The 12362-nt window shown below is 37.3% G+C and overlaps 1 protein-coding gene across 19 annotated transcripts in view; it reads right to left on the reverse strand.

Annotated features, from left to right (window-relative positions):
• Positions 1-12362, reverse strand: part of RYR2 (ryanodine receptor 2) — a 745790-nt gene that overhangs the window by 204446 nt on the left and 528982 nt on the right. For all 19 annotated transcript variants that reach the window (XR_014827812.1, XR_014827813.1, XR_014827814.1 and 16 more), the window contains 7 exons: positions 11318-11591; positions 8389-8503; positions 6053-6185; positions 5738-5841; positions 3285-3420; positions 2559-2745; positions 626-731 (listed from right to left, as the gene is read on the reverse strand). Coding sequence is in view for 11 of the 19 variants with exons in the window: in XM_084996827.1 (XP_084852953.1) it covers positions 626-731; positions 2559-2745; positions 3285-3420; positions 5738-5841; positions 6053-6185; positions 8389-8503; positions 11318-11591 (1055 nt within the window). In the remaining 8 variants the exon portion in view is untranslated. The remainder of the gene's footprint in view (positions 1-625; positions 732-2558; positions 2746-3284; positions 3421-5737; positions 5842-6052; positions 6186-8388; positions 8504-11317; positions 11592-12362) is intronic.

Consider the following 12362-nt stretch of genomic DNA (forward strand, 5'->3'; position numbering starts at 1 on the left):
TGTGTATGGGCCATGGATAGCATTATTAAAGTTAATATAATAAAAACAGAATAGATTATAATAAAGTAGAAAACATCAGGGTGTATTACAGAGTAAACGTTAAGTATTGTTCCATGAACTTCATTTCATTTTGGTCATAAAGTTTAAGAAGACAATAAAGAATAGGGTCCAAACGGCTCGTTCCTTTCCCCTAACATGCTCCTATACCCCCTTTATTCCCTAAACCAGTGCCCAGGACATCACAGCCCTCTCAAAAGGACTAAATATAGTACAAGGAAATAACTCTTGATCAGAGTGGTGCTTGCTGCATGCAATAAAATAGAGCACATTACCATGGGGAAAAAATATGTTCTTTCCTTCTTAAAGTGTGTGGAGTTGTAGAGATATATCTGTAACTGACTATCCTATTAATTCTATTAACTCATACCAAAATCTCATTAGTAATTTTTACAGCCAACAAGACATTTCCAACTAAACCAACATTTGTTCAGCAATTAGGCTGCAGCTATTATTTTTAATGGAGCATGAAGATGATTGGTTTTGGATGCGTTTGTGATCTTGCCAGCTATGGATATCTTAACAGAGATAAGCCAAGATTTTTGTTCTTGGGCCCCAAGGCACTTACATGCATTTCGGGAGCACAGCGCCCTAATAGGTCGATCAAAGCTGCATAGAAGGTCATGATGGCATTCCCCATGTGGATAGTATCATCTTCTTCCCCTTCTGTATCACTTTCATAGATTTTTCATAAGAAACACAAAGAAAAGCAAACCAGGTAATAAAGTAACATTTCAGGTTTATTATTACATATTTCTCAGAGGAAAGGGACCAGTATGGTAATTAATTCTGCCTCTTCAAACACTTTTCATACATATATCTGATTTACAGCTTGACATTTCTAAAAGAAAATAAAAATGGGTTAAAGATGTGATTTGAGATTCTATCACCAAGAACATATTTGTGGGAACTTTAACATTAAAATACGTTCAAAAAGAAAAAAAAAAAAAAAGGAGAACTGCTAATGTGGATTGGTTGGACTCTGTTCATTTCTACAGACAGGATATTAACAAAACTGATTGATGGAAAGACTTGGGGGAGTTTCCTTTGGGGCTCAGTGGGGCTAAGGACCCAACAGTGTCTGTGAGGATGCCGGTTTGATTCCTGTCCTTGCTCAGTAAGTTAAGGATCTGGCATTGCTGCAAGCTGTGGCACTGGTTGCAGATGCAGCTTGGATCTGGTGTGGCTCTGGCTGTGGCACAGGCCTGCAGTTGCAGCTCTGATTCAACCCCTAGCCCAGGAACTTCCATATGCTGCAAGTGTGGCCTTAAAAAGAAAAAAAGAGAAAAGAAAGACGTGGAATGTTTACTTTTATAAACAGCGTAACATTTACAGAAAAGGTGACAATCTTTTACCCTTTATGATGACATGTGCAAGGCGCCCAATACGGTGATTTGCCCAGAGTGCTCTGTAAATGTGACTTCATTTATTCACTTCTCTCTTTACTCTGCCCACCCACCCACTCCCAAGTATAAATATCTCGTTATTTCATCAAGGAGAGACAATTTAGGACAGTCCTGGAAGATCATGTCTTTCATCCTTGGGTGGATTCAGAAGTCTGCAGAATGACGGCAAGGCCCATTGACAATATTGTTCCTGGAGCGCAAACCTGTCCCCTAGGCCCTTTGGTGAACAACCTGCTCATGTGGCACTTGGCTAGAGATCTCTTGATATATTTTCTACTACTCAGAGAAACTAAAGGACCCGTAGTTCCTCGATGGCTAACTGATCAGTACGTAACATACGCATGGAGTGCTCCCAGCCTGAAACCCTGGCCTTGGTGTGGATGGTACATTTATGCCTTGTCTGAAAATGGAAGAAACCAGGGTTTGCAGGATGACTTCTTTGCTTGGAAAATTGCCCTCAGTAAGCTTTATGTTATATTTTTACCAATGTTTCCAGCAGTGTGGCTACGTGCCCCCTTGGCAGGACACTCAGCTCTACAGATTAAAAAAATAGGAAGCAGCCTGCCTGGATGAACTTACTTCTGGAAACAAGTATTAACAACAAATTCTACGGGGAAATGTAAGGTAGTCACTGTCTCCCCCATCTGTCACCAAGACCTTAATGAAGCATCTTACTCCTCAAAATGACCACATTCCCTTTTCTGAACTGTGCCAACATATACCAGTTTAGTTAAGTCTCCAACTACTTGCTAAAGGTCTCTTTCTCTCTTACTATTATCATGAAAACTCATTCTCTTGAGCCTCCTACCAAGCTCTAATTTCAAAGGCTCACCCGCCATTTATGCCATAGAGCTCTGGGAAGATTCCTAAAATATATCTCCTCAACCTAAATTTCTTTCCATTAAACCCACACAATCTTCCTGAGGTCTCTCCTTGTTCATTCACCCTACTGCAACAGCAAATTCCATCCCTTCTCCCCAAACACATTTGATTTTTAAGGGGAGACATTCTACAATTAAGACAATGCCAATTCTATTTTATACAATTTCAAATCAAGCAGTTATTTCCCCTTAAGAGAGTGTGTATTTGACCTACGGCATTTTGCTGGATCCGCTAGTTGGTGAGGGACCATCTCGAGAAGGATCCTCAGCTATTTTTATGGCTTCTTCCATGGCTGCAAGCAGGCCATTCCCACCTTCCCCCCTCAAGGCAGGACCAAAACACTCGGGCCTTCGGATGAGCAATCTCACCACGACGTTGGCATTCTCCTCCACGCTCTCTCCTAGGAGCAAGTGGAGATAGGAGTAAACAAGAATCAACCACATAGAAGTTCTGAGCAACAATGTTATACTAATTCCTTCATATTTAAAGAAAAGTAACTAAAACCAAAGAAAGTAGTAGCAGAGCCAAAGTTGAATCCAAATGCCTAGTTGTCCATACCTAAGACACAGTAAATTTCTTGCCTCGCACTTAAAGTTTTCAAAGTAAAGAACATGATGTAGGCATAAACTATTTATGTCTGTAAATTCATTATAGAAAATGAAGTCGTGATTAAAGCTATCATTAAAATCTAATTATAAAAACAGCAAGAATATAAGTGCCTAAAATTTTAAATTTAATAATGAAAGCCTAGCATCACTATCAAAATAAATATTATAAAATAGATAATTACTGAGAAAAAAATACTGACTATATAACATTCAATTTCTCTACTACTATTTATTCCCTTCATAAAAATATGCTCCAATGTCTCATTATTTTATACATCTATTTTTTTTGGAGTTTTAATAATCATAAATAACCCTAAGCAATTCATCCTACCATTACAGAAGACAGCAAATCTGAGAAAGTCAAGATATCTCTCTCCTTCAACTGGATTCCACCCAATATCTGGATAACCCTTTGACACCAGCATCTGGCAACTCTGCAGTCCACAGCCAGCCAAATATCGAACTACCTACAACAAACAAGACAATAAGCAAAAGGGTTACCTTCTGGATGAGAATTCATCAGGTGCTTGCCCTAGACATAGTAAATGACATCCTCAAAGGATGGTTAAAAACAATTGCATTTTGCAGCTTCTTTTTAATCTCATGACCATCTACATGAACTCCCTTTAGTAAAGCCTTAGAATTAAGAAATATGGACAAATCACAACAAAGTGCTATCATAGTAAAAATGTTCATGAACCAACTCTATAAAAGGAGAATATTCCTAAATTTCATCATTTGAGACTTTGCCTTATAAAAAAAATGCCAAACTACTTTCCAACCGACTTAATTGTTTCACCCTAATAGCAACAGATGAGTGTTCTAGTTGCTCCACATCCTCCTCAACAGCTTGACATTTAGCATTGTCTACCTTTTTTAATTTATTTTATTTTTTTTTGTCTTTTTAGGACCACCCCCGAGGCACATGGAAGTTCCTAGGCCAAGGATTGAAACAGAGCTGCAGCTTCCAGCCTATGCCACAGCCATAGCAATGCCACTTCTGAGTGGCATCTGTGACCTACACCACAGCTCACAGCATGCCAGATCCTTAACCTACTGAGCGGGGCCAGGATCAAGCCTGCATGCTCAAGGATACTAGTCAGATTTGTCAGCACTGAGCCACAGTGGGAACTCCTGTCTACCTTTTTAATATTAGCCATTTGTCAGTGTGTAGATAACAAGACTGCAAATTGTACACAGGAGAAAGTTCTCCAGAGGTTCGTCAGAGATGCAAAGCTTCATGATCCTTGACGGCATGTCAGAAGGTCTTGGTGAAGAGTTCACTTTTTCATGGTTCAATAGCTGTGCATTGAGTCTCTACTCAGAGCCAATGCTGTTCTCTAAGATGAGGATAATGCAGGGAGCAACAGAGAAAAAGAGCCACCCTGAACTCATTGGCCTTACATTATATTAAGGAGTAGAAAAATACTCCTTTAAACATATTTAAATATATAGACTTCAGTAAAACATGTTTATATTAAAATAAAATTTAAAACCACATATATTTAAACTTTAATACATATATATATATTAGAGCATGGACAGAGAAGAGGTGGAAAGAAGGTGACTTTGGAGCTAGGACTGGAAGGATGTCTGGGAAAGAGCCATAGGGATGTCTGGCAGAAGAACACTGCAGATGGAGAGAACAGTGCATGTCACGGCCCTAGTGCAGGAGTACACCTGGCAAGTTCCAGTGACAGCAAGGGGTACAGTGTGGCTGAAGCAAGAAGAGAGACCAGGAGAATTATAGGCAATGAAATAAGACTGATATGTGATATCAGATGGGCTAGGAGCTATAGCAATGCTTTTAGGTTTTTGCTCAAACTGAGAGAGGAAGTCTTTAAAGAATTCTGGGTAGAGGATTAATATGATCCTTTCAAGAAACTTACTGGCTATAAGGGAGGGTTTAGGAAGACTACTTAGAATACAACTGCAATTAAAATGTGGTAGAAATTTAGGGAGTTCCCATTGTGGTTCAGTGGTAACAAACCTGACTAGTATCCATGAGGATGCAGGTTCCATTCCTGGCCCTGCTCAGTGGGTTAAGGATCAGGCATTGCTGTGAGCTGTGGTATAGGCCACAGATGCAGCTCTGATCCTGGGCTACTGTGGCTGTGGTGTAGGCCAGGAGTTGCAACTCCAACTCAACCCCTAGCCTGGGAACTTCTATATGCTGCAGGTGTAGTCCTAAAAAGCAAAAAAAAAAAAAAAAAAAAAAAAGAAATTTATCCATATTTTGGCAAACAGATATGTGGTTTAATATGCTTAGAGGGCATGTCCGATACCTTGCATTATAAAATGCAAACTTCTCTATGATATGAATTGTGTATATGACTTGTTGAACAAACTTATAAAAAACTGGGATGGGATGATAAAAGCAACAGTAACAAAAGATTACCATGAAAGGACAACAACATATAAGAATATAGGTAAAGTTGACTTTCTTTCTAATGAAAAAAATACATGTAACCAGAGAAAATAGCTCATCTCAAATTTTTTTGTTCTTTATAACTTATAATTACAATATTATATATAAGTATAATATGGCTACAATATACAACATATAATTATAGTAGTATACATATAACTATAGGATAGTTATAATTAATAGTTATAAACAAACTATATATATTAATTATACTATAATTTACATACTATATAGTAATATAGCATATATATATCTATAATTAAACTATAATTATAGTTATAATTAAATATCTTGAGACTCAACTATGAACAAGTGTAACTCAAACAAATACATGGGGCTGGGATTTGCTTAATTACCTTTTCTAAATCTGGCTCCCGCAAAGCTAAGGCTAGTTCATTATTATCCATTACTGAGGCTGCTGCCACATCCAGGGGTGTTGAACCTCTCATAGCTGGTGAAGCTGTTCATGGAAATGAAGATGAAACAAAATCTGAATTGGACTACAATCACAATTCCCGTATAAAAACACACTTTCACCTAGAGTTTAATTTCTAAATGCAAGGCACATATTGCACTAATCCAAGTTAATTTACATTAAAGTTTAATTTTAAAACGTCATATGCATATCCCTTTTATTTTAAAGATTAAATGAAAGTCATACATTTACTTACCGAGACCAACACTGCTGTTTTCCAGTAAATAACTGAGATGATCAAACATAGCTTTTTGATTCTGTCGACTTATACGACAGAAGTAACAGAGGAAACGGCAACAGTTGGCCACCATCTTGGGAAAAGTAATTTCCTACATAAAGAGCATTTTAGTTAGCTGGGAAAGTAAATGATTTTTATAAATCATTCAGAAGCTCAGAAGCTGAGGTCTCCATCATATTTCCAATCCATGTGTGCCCATGTCTGCCAGGCCGCAGGTACTGAAGACTTGAAGACCATCAAATGTTTAGACTTCGACTTATCTAGTCCTGGAGCCACCAAAAATCAAGCCCAGCACTAGTGTGAAACCTCTCTGCCATCAGTGGGTTGATTTGGAATTAATCTACAGCCTTAAACCTAACAGTGGCATCAACCTGGTTTAAGTGTCAGGCAGGTTCACTTGCTGGTTCCTAACAACACTATTAGCTGTGCTTCCTTTGAAAAGTACACAATCTCACCGATAATGTTCTGGAAAACTGGAATAAGATAGATAATAACACTTACTTTAAGTAAAGGAGAGGGAGTTCAATCAGTTTGTGAAAAACACCCAGTTTAATATTTGGAACCACGTAATGTTCTTATCAGCAGTATTATTGCTGTTACCATGATTATTACTAAGATTCGTGGAGTTCACATCTTCCCTGACTAGCATATAACTTGTCCCCTATAATGACCATCCTTACTGGAAGGTCTGCCTGCTAGGTCACATCAAACCCATCATTTCCCTTGAGAACCAACTCTTATTCCAGTATGCCACTGACAATCCCCAAGGACTCCAAGTCCTTCTCAGAGTACTTAAAAATATCTTTGTAAGTTTGTCTAACTGGTATGAAGATGAGAAATATGGACTCCTTTCTATATATTTTTCGGCCGTGCCTGAGGCATGCAGAAGTTCCTGGGCCAGGGCCAAACCCACACCATGGCAGTGACCCAAACTTCTGCAGTGACAATGCTGGGTTCTTAACCTACTGTGCCATAGGAGACGTCCCTCATTTATATATTTGGAAAAATGCATTTTAAAATTTCAAAAAAAAATTGAAACATTTTGAAAATCAGAGGTCATGAAATTATACTGCTTTATATAGAGTTGTTATATGATTCTATTCCTCTGGTCTTAATTTATTTAAACTTTAATCACTTAAAAGTTCACTTGAGAGTCTTAAAACAAATGCTGTAGAACATCATCTTCAAATCTTCATCTGGATCAGGAATTTAGTAGAACTAATTGTTGTCTGAATCAAGAGAATAGTTGGGTCTGAAGAGCATGGTTGTGTTATAGACATCTAATATGATGGAAATGGATTTATAATTCAAAATTCTATAAATTTAGCAGAGTATTAACTTTGAAAGTTTCTAAAGACCCTCAAAATGAGAATTATTTAGAACCAAGCACATTATACGGCATTAGAAAAATTGTTATCAATATCAAAGAAAAAAACTACAGTCAGCTCTCTGTATCTGTGGGTTCCACATCTGCAGATTTAACTGAAAAACCAGAAATTGCAGAAAGTTCTAAAAAGCAAAACTTGAATTCACTATGTGCCAGCAACTATTTACATAGTGTTTATACCATATTAGGTATTATAAGTGATCTAGAGATAATTTAAAGTGCAGGAGAAGATGTGCATAAGTTACACACATGTGCCATTTTATCTAAAGGACTTGATTATCTGCGAAGTTTGGTATCTGCAGGAAGTCCTGCACTCAATCATTCCCCGTGGATACTGGGGGATAACTATAGAACCATATCTAAGCATATCTACCTCTCCATCTGTAAGGTTTTGTTTGTTTTTCAAAAGGTGTTCTTTAAAAAACAGTTCTAAGAGCTGATATGTGGAATCTAAAATATGGCACAAACAAACTTATCTACAAAACAGGAACAGACTCACAGACATAGAGAACAGACTTGTGGTTGCCAAGGGGAGCAGGGAAGGAGTGGGATGGACTGGGAGTTTGGAGTTAGTAGATGCAAAACCATTAAATTTAGAATGGATAAGCGGTGAGGTCCTACAGTACACCACAGGGAACCATATCCAATCTCCTGGGATAAACTATGATGGAAGATAGTATTTTTAAAAAAGAATGTATATATATGCATGACTGAGTCACTTTGCTGTACAGTAGGAATTAGCACAATATTGTAAATCAACTATAATAAAAAATAAAACCTTACACTTACACACATATACATAACAGTCCTAAGAGGATTAAAGAAAACTCTCCTTTAGAACTTGCAACGTTTGTAAGCTAGGAGGTTACAATAAATGGCACTCTGAGAACCAAAAGATTTCCTTTACCTTGGATTCCCCTCCTCCAAGGACATTCACCATGACCTCCATCACTGTTTCGTGCATTCCAAGTGCCCTCATTAGATTAGGGTGCTGGTAAAACACTTTATTATTCATGATATCCCTAGAAAGTGCAACATAGGTATGGGGCAAACACAGAAGTCAGAGCAAAATTTTAATAACACTTTATCTGAGATCATAACAAATATTTTGGAAATAATTACTGGCATGTATGGAAAAGTAAGAGCAGTCATAGTTCAGCCATAAAAGTTAATAAATTCATTCAGGTTTTCCTCAAAAATATTGACAGCTTATTGAAAATAACATACAAGTTGTATATTCCTATCAATTACAAGAAATTTCCTAAATATATAAACATTCATTTATATGAAATAAACCTTATCATTTCTGATTTTATGGATATCTAAATCCAACCTTATTTTGTTCAACCTTGTTTTGTATATAAATATGAAGCAGTGTTATATCATGTTTTTATGAAAATTCCTGTATAAATTGATGTTTATCTCTGCATATAAAAACATATGCTATTTTTAGTACTATATTCATAATTTGTATGTTTAATAACAGTAGTGTTATTTCCTGCTACGTTTATGTTACCATTCTGGTGAAAGGCATTTATTTAGTTAGTCTTTTGCCTTCCTAGGGCCACACCTGCGGCATATGGAGGATCTCAGGTTAGGGGTCGAATTGAAGCTGTAGCCACTGGCTTACGCCAGAGCCACGGCAATGCCAGATCCGAGCTGCATCTATGACCTACACCATAGCTCACAGCAATGCCAGATACTTCACCCACTGAGCGAGGCCAGGGATCGAACCCACATCCTCATGAATGCTAGTTGGGTTCCTTAACCACTGAGCCAAGATGGGAACTCCCCATTTTGGTGAAAGGCTTTAAAGGATACTTATTCTTCAAGAGAAACTGAATATACATTCAAGTCCAGGTACTAGTAATCCAGCTTATTAAAACAGACATTTCATTTAAAGAAACAGTAGCAGAGGACACCTAGAATGTTTAGTATTATTATTATTGCATTACCTATTATTAAAATAAGTATGTAAAGCTACTTCTAAAAATCTTAGTATTTAGTAGTCATTGCAAATAAAGAGCTCTGTTGATTTTTATTTTAATACATATCAAATCAGGCAAAAGTCTTTTCTATAAAACATTTTCCTGTTAGAACCACAGTAAGAAAATAATGTACAACCTGCAGGAACCCTGAAACTTGCCCTTTGACTGGGATGACTTTAATCGAGTCATTCACCTATTCATTTAGCCATATGCTAACTATTATTTACTCTGGCTCTATCAGGAAAGTGGAATCATATGACTCCTTTTTTTTTTCAGTTTTTAACTTTTAATTTTGTTTAGTTCAGTTTTATATTCATGAAGAGAGCTTTTATCTACAACTCATAAAAATGACTTGGGGGTCCAGGGCTAATATAGGTCTGATCCATTTCATGTATGAAAAAATTACGGTAAAGAAAAGGCATCCTTTCCTTCACATTAAATAGCTGCATATTTAGCAAGATATCCATCAACCCTCAAACCACAGATATAATCATGAGATTTGTTCTCCCATTAATTTAAATTCTTTTGCATGACCAACTTTGGAAAGTATTTAATTGCAAAATCTTGCTTGCCTTTAATTCTAGGCAAATTAAATGGATTTATAATTCTACCACCAGTTAGCAGGCTGTCACTTATTAAATGTGTTATTTGGGGATACTTCTAATACTACAAAAAAAGTAAATTCTACCTTATTCCACAATCATTTTGAGTTTTAGCTAAATTAAGTGATTTACATGCTAATAGTATATATTACTGTTACGTGGTCATTTAATAAAGAAAGTGCTTTCCAGCTCCCGGAATGCTTCCGTTCTCATTTAATTAATTAAGATCACTTCTCCTGAGAGGCCTCCTCAGGAGATTAAGTATCCTCAGGTTAGATTTAAGTATTACTATTCTAAGTAAAGGCTCATGTTCTTATAAATAAAGAACATAAAATTAGCTTTTGTTGCCCAGGCTTTTCCCATCTTCTCCATTTGTCCCATTAGGATACTGATTTTTTTTTTTTTTTCTTTTTATGGCCGCACCCAGGGCATATGGAAGTTCCTGGGCCAGGGACTGAATCTGAGCTGGAGCTGTGACCTACACCACAGCTGCAGCAACAATAGATCTTAACTCACTGTGCTGGGCCAGGGGTCAAACCAGCACATCCACTGAGACAAGCCAGATCATTAACCCACTGTGCCACAATGGTAACTCCCACATTGTGGATTTTAATGTGTTTTCATTAATCTGTATTTTATGTGATTATATATTACTAAGAAATTAGTTAAAAAACAAAGCCTGGAATTTCCTGTTGTATCTCAGTGGTAATGAATCTGACTAGTATCCATGAGGACATAGGTTCAATTCCTGGCCTTGCTCAGTGGGTTAAGGATCCAGCATTGCCATGAGCTGTGGTGTAGGTCACAGACATAGCTTAGATCTGGTGTTGATGCGGCTGTGTTGTAGGCCAAAAGCTACAGCTCTGATTCAACCCCTAGCCTGGGAACTTCCATATACTGTAGGCATGACCCTAAAAAGACAAAAAACAAAAACAGACAGACAAAAAAAAAAAAAAAACAAAAAAAAAACAGACAGACAAAAAAACCCAAAACAAAAAACTAAGATATTTGTTGTGTATCACAGCCACCTTAGCATGTAGTTAGTTGTAAAATCAGTCACATTTTTCATTCAGCAGTTTTCCTATTTAGCTTTAAAACATAATCTCTAGAAAAATGACAATCCCATGCAATGATCATACAATCCAGACAGGTCATTTGTACTAATGCACCTACTGTACTACTATTGAGATAAACAATTATAAAGAAGACATATATAAGACAAAGGTGTAATAGTTAAATCATTTACCCTAATCCACGAATCATAAGTTTCTCTTCTTCTTTGCCCATTCGCACGCTCAGCAGAGAACGAATCTGACCAAGAGATGCTAGCAGGTTGATGGTGTCCTCCACGGAAACACCGTTTATGGTGTAGGTCTTTGGCAGAGCACGGACCAGACCCCCAATGCCATCATACTGGCGATGGAGCAGGACAAACATAGCCCTCACCAACTCGGGGTCTTCAATAACAGACTCTTGAGCCCATCGGACCATAGTCTCAGAGATCAACTGTTGAAGAGTGGCTGCAAAATAATTATGGATATTTCATTTAAAAAAAAAATAAGACAGACTAGTTGGGCATTTCAAGTGTCCATGTCATATCCCCAACTTGGTGTCTATATTTCCACCAAAATTGAAAAGGCTACATATATTTTTTGAAATAAATCAACTTCATTTAAATGTTTGTTAATGTCAGTATGTCAAGAAAGATGAGTTAGACATGTAAGGATAGAAACACAAACTTTTCTTTAGAAACTATTCTAATAATTAAGGAATTTAAGCCGTTTCAAAATTGTAGCCACTTTTTTTCCAAAATTACTGTTGGCAATCTATAGGGCAATCAGTGAGTTGTTCTATTAATTTCATTTTTATTTTCTTTGTTCCATTATTTTCCTCCCAGAAGATCTGATATCATATAGACATAAAGATCAGTCATGGGCATTCAAGAAACTCTTTTTATCCAACTCCTCCTCATTTGAGTCATTTGTAGTAATGATCTTATGAAATTATATTTTTACTTCAATGTGGGTCCCTTGCTGTCACTCAGAAATGCCTTTAGGTGTTCCTGTCATGGCGCAACGGAAACAAATCCAACTAGGAACCATGAAGTTGCAGGTTTGATCCCTGGCCTTGCTCATTGGGCTAAGGATCCAGTGTTGCCATGAGCTCTGGTTTAGGTTGCAGATGTGGCTCCGATCTGGTGTTGCTGTGGCTGTAGTGTAGGCCAGCAGCTACAGCTGTGATTAGATCCACGCCCTGTAAACCTCCATATGCTGCAGGTGTGGCCCTAAAAA

This window comes from Sus scrofa, chromosome 14, assembly GCF_054392235.1.
Source record: "Sus scrofa isolate SSC_HxYL_T2T_F1_AM1 chromosome 14, Sscrofa_HxYL_maternal_Yorkshire_Landrace_v2.0, whole genome shotgun sequence".
NCBI classification, from domain to species: domain Eukaryota; kingdom Metazoa; phylum Chordata; class Mammalia; order Artiodactyla; family Suidae; genus Sus; species Sus scrofa.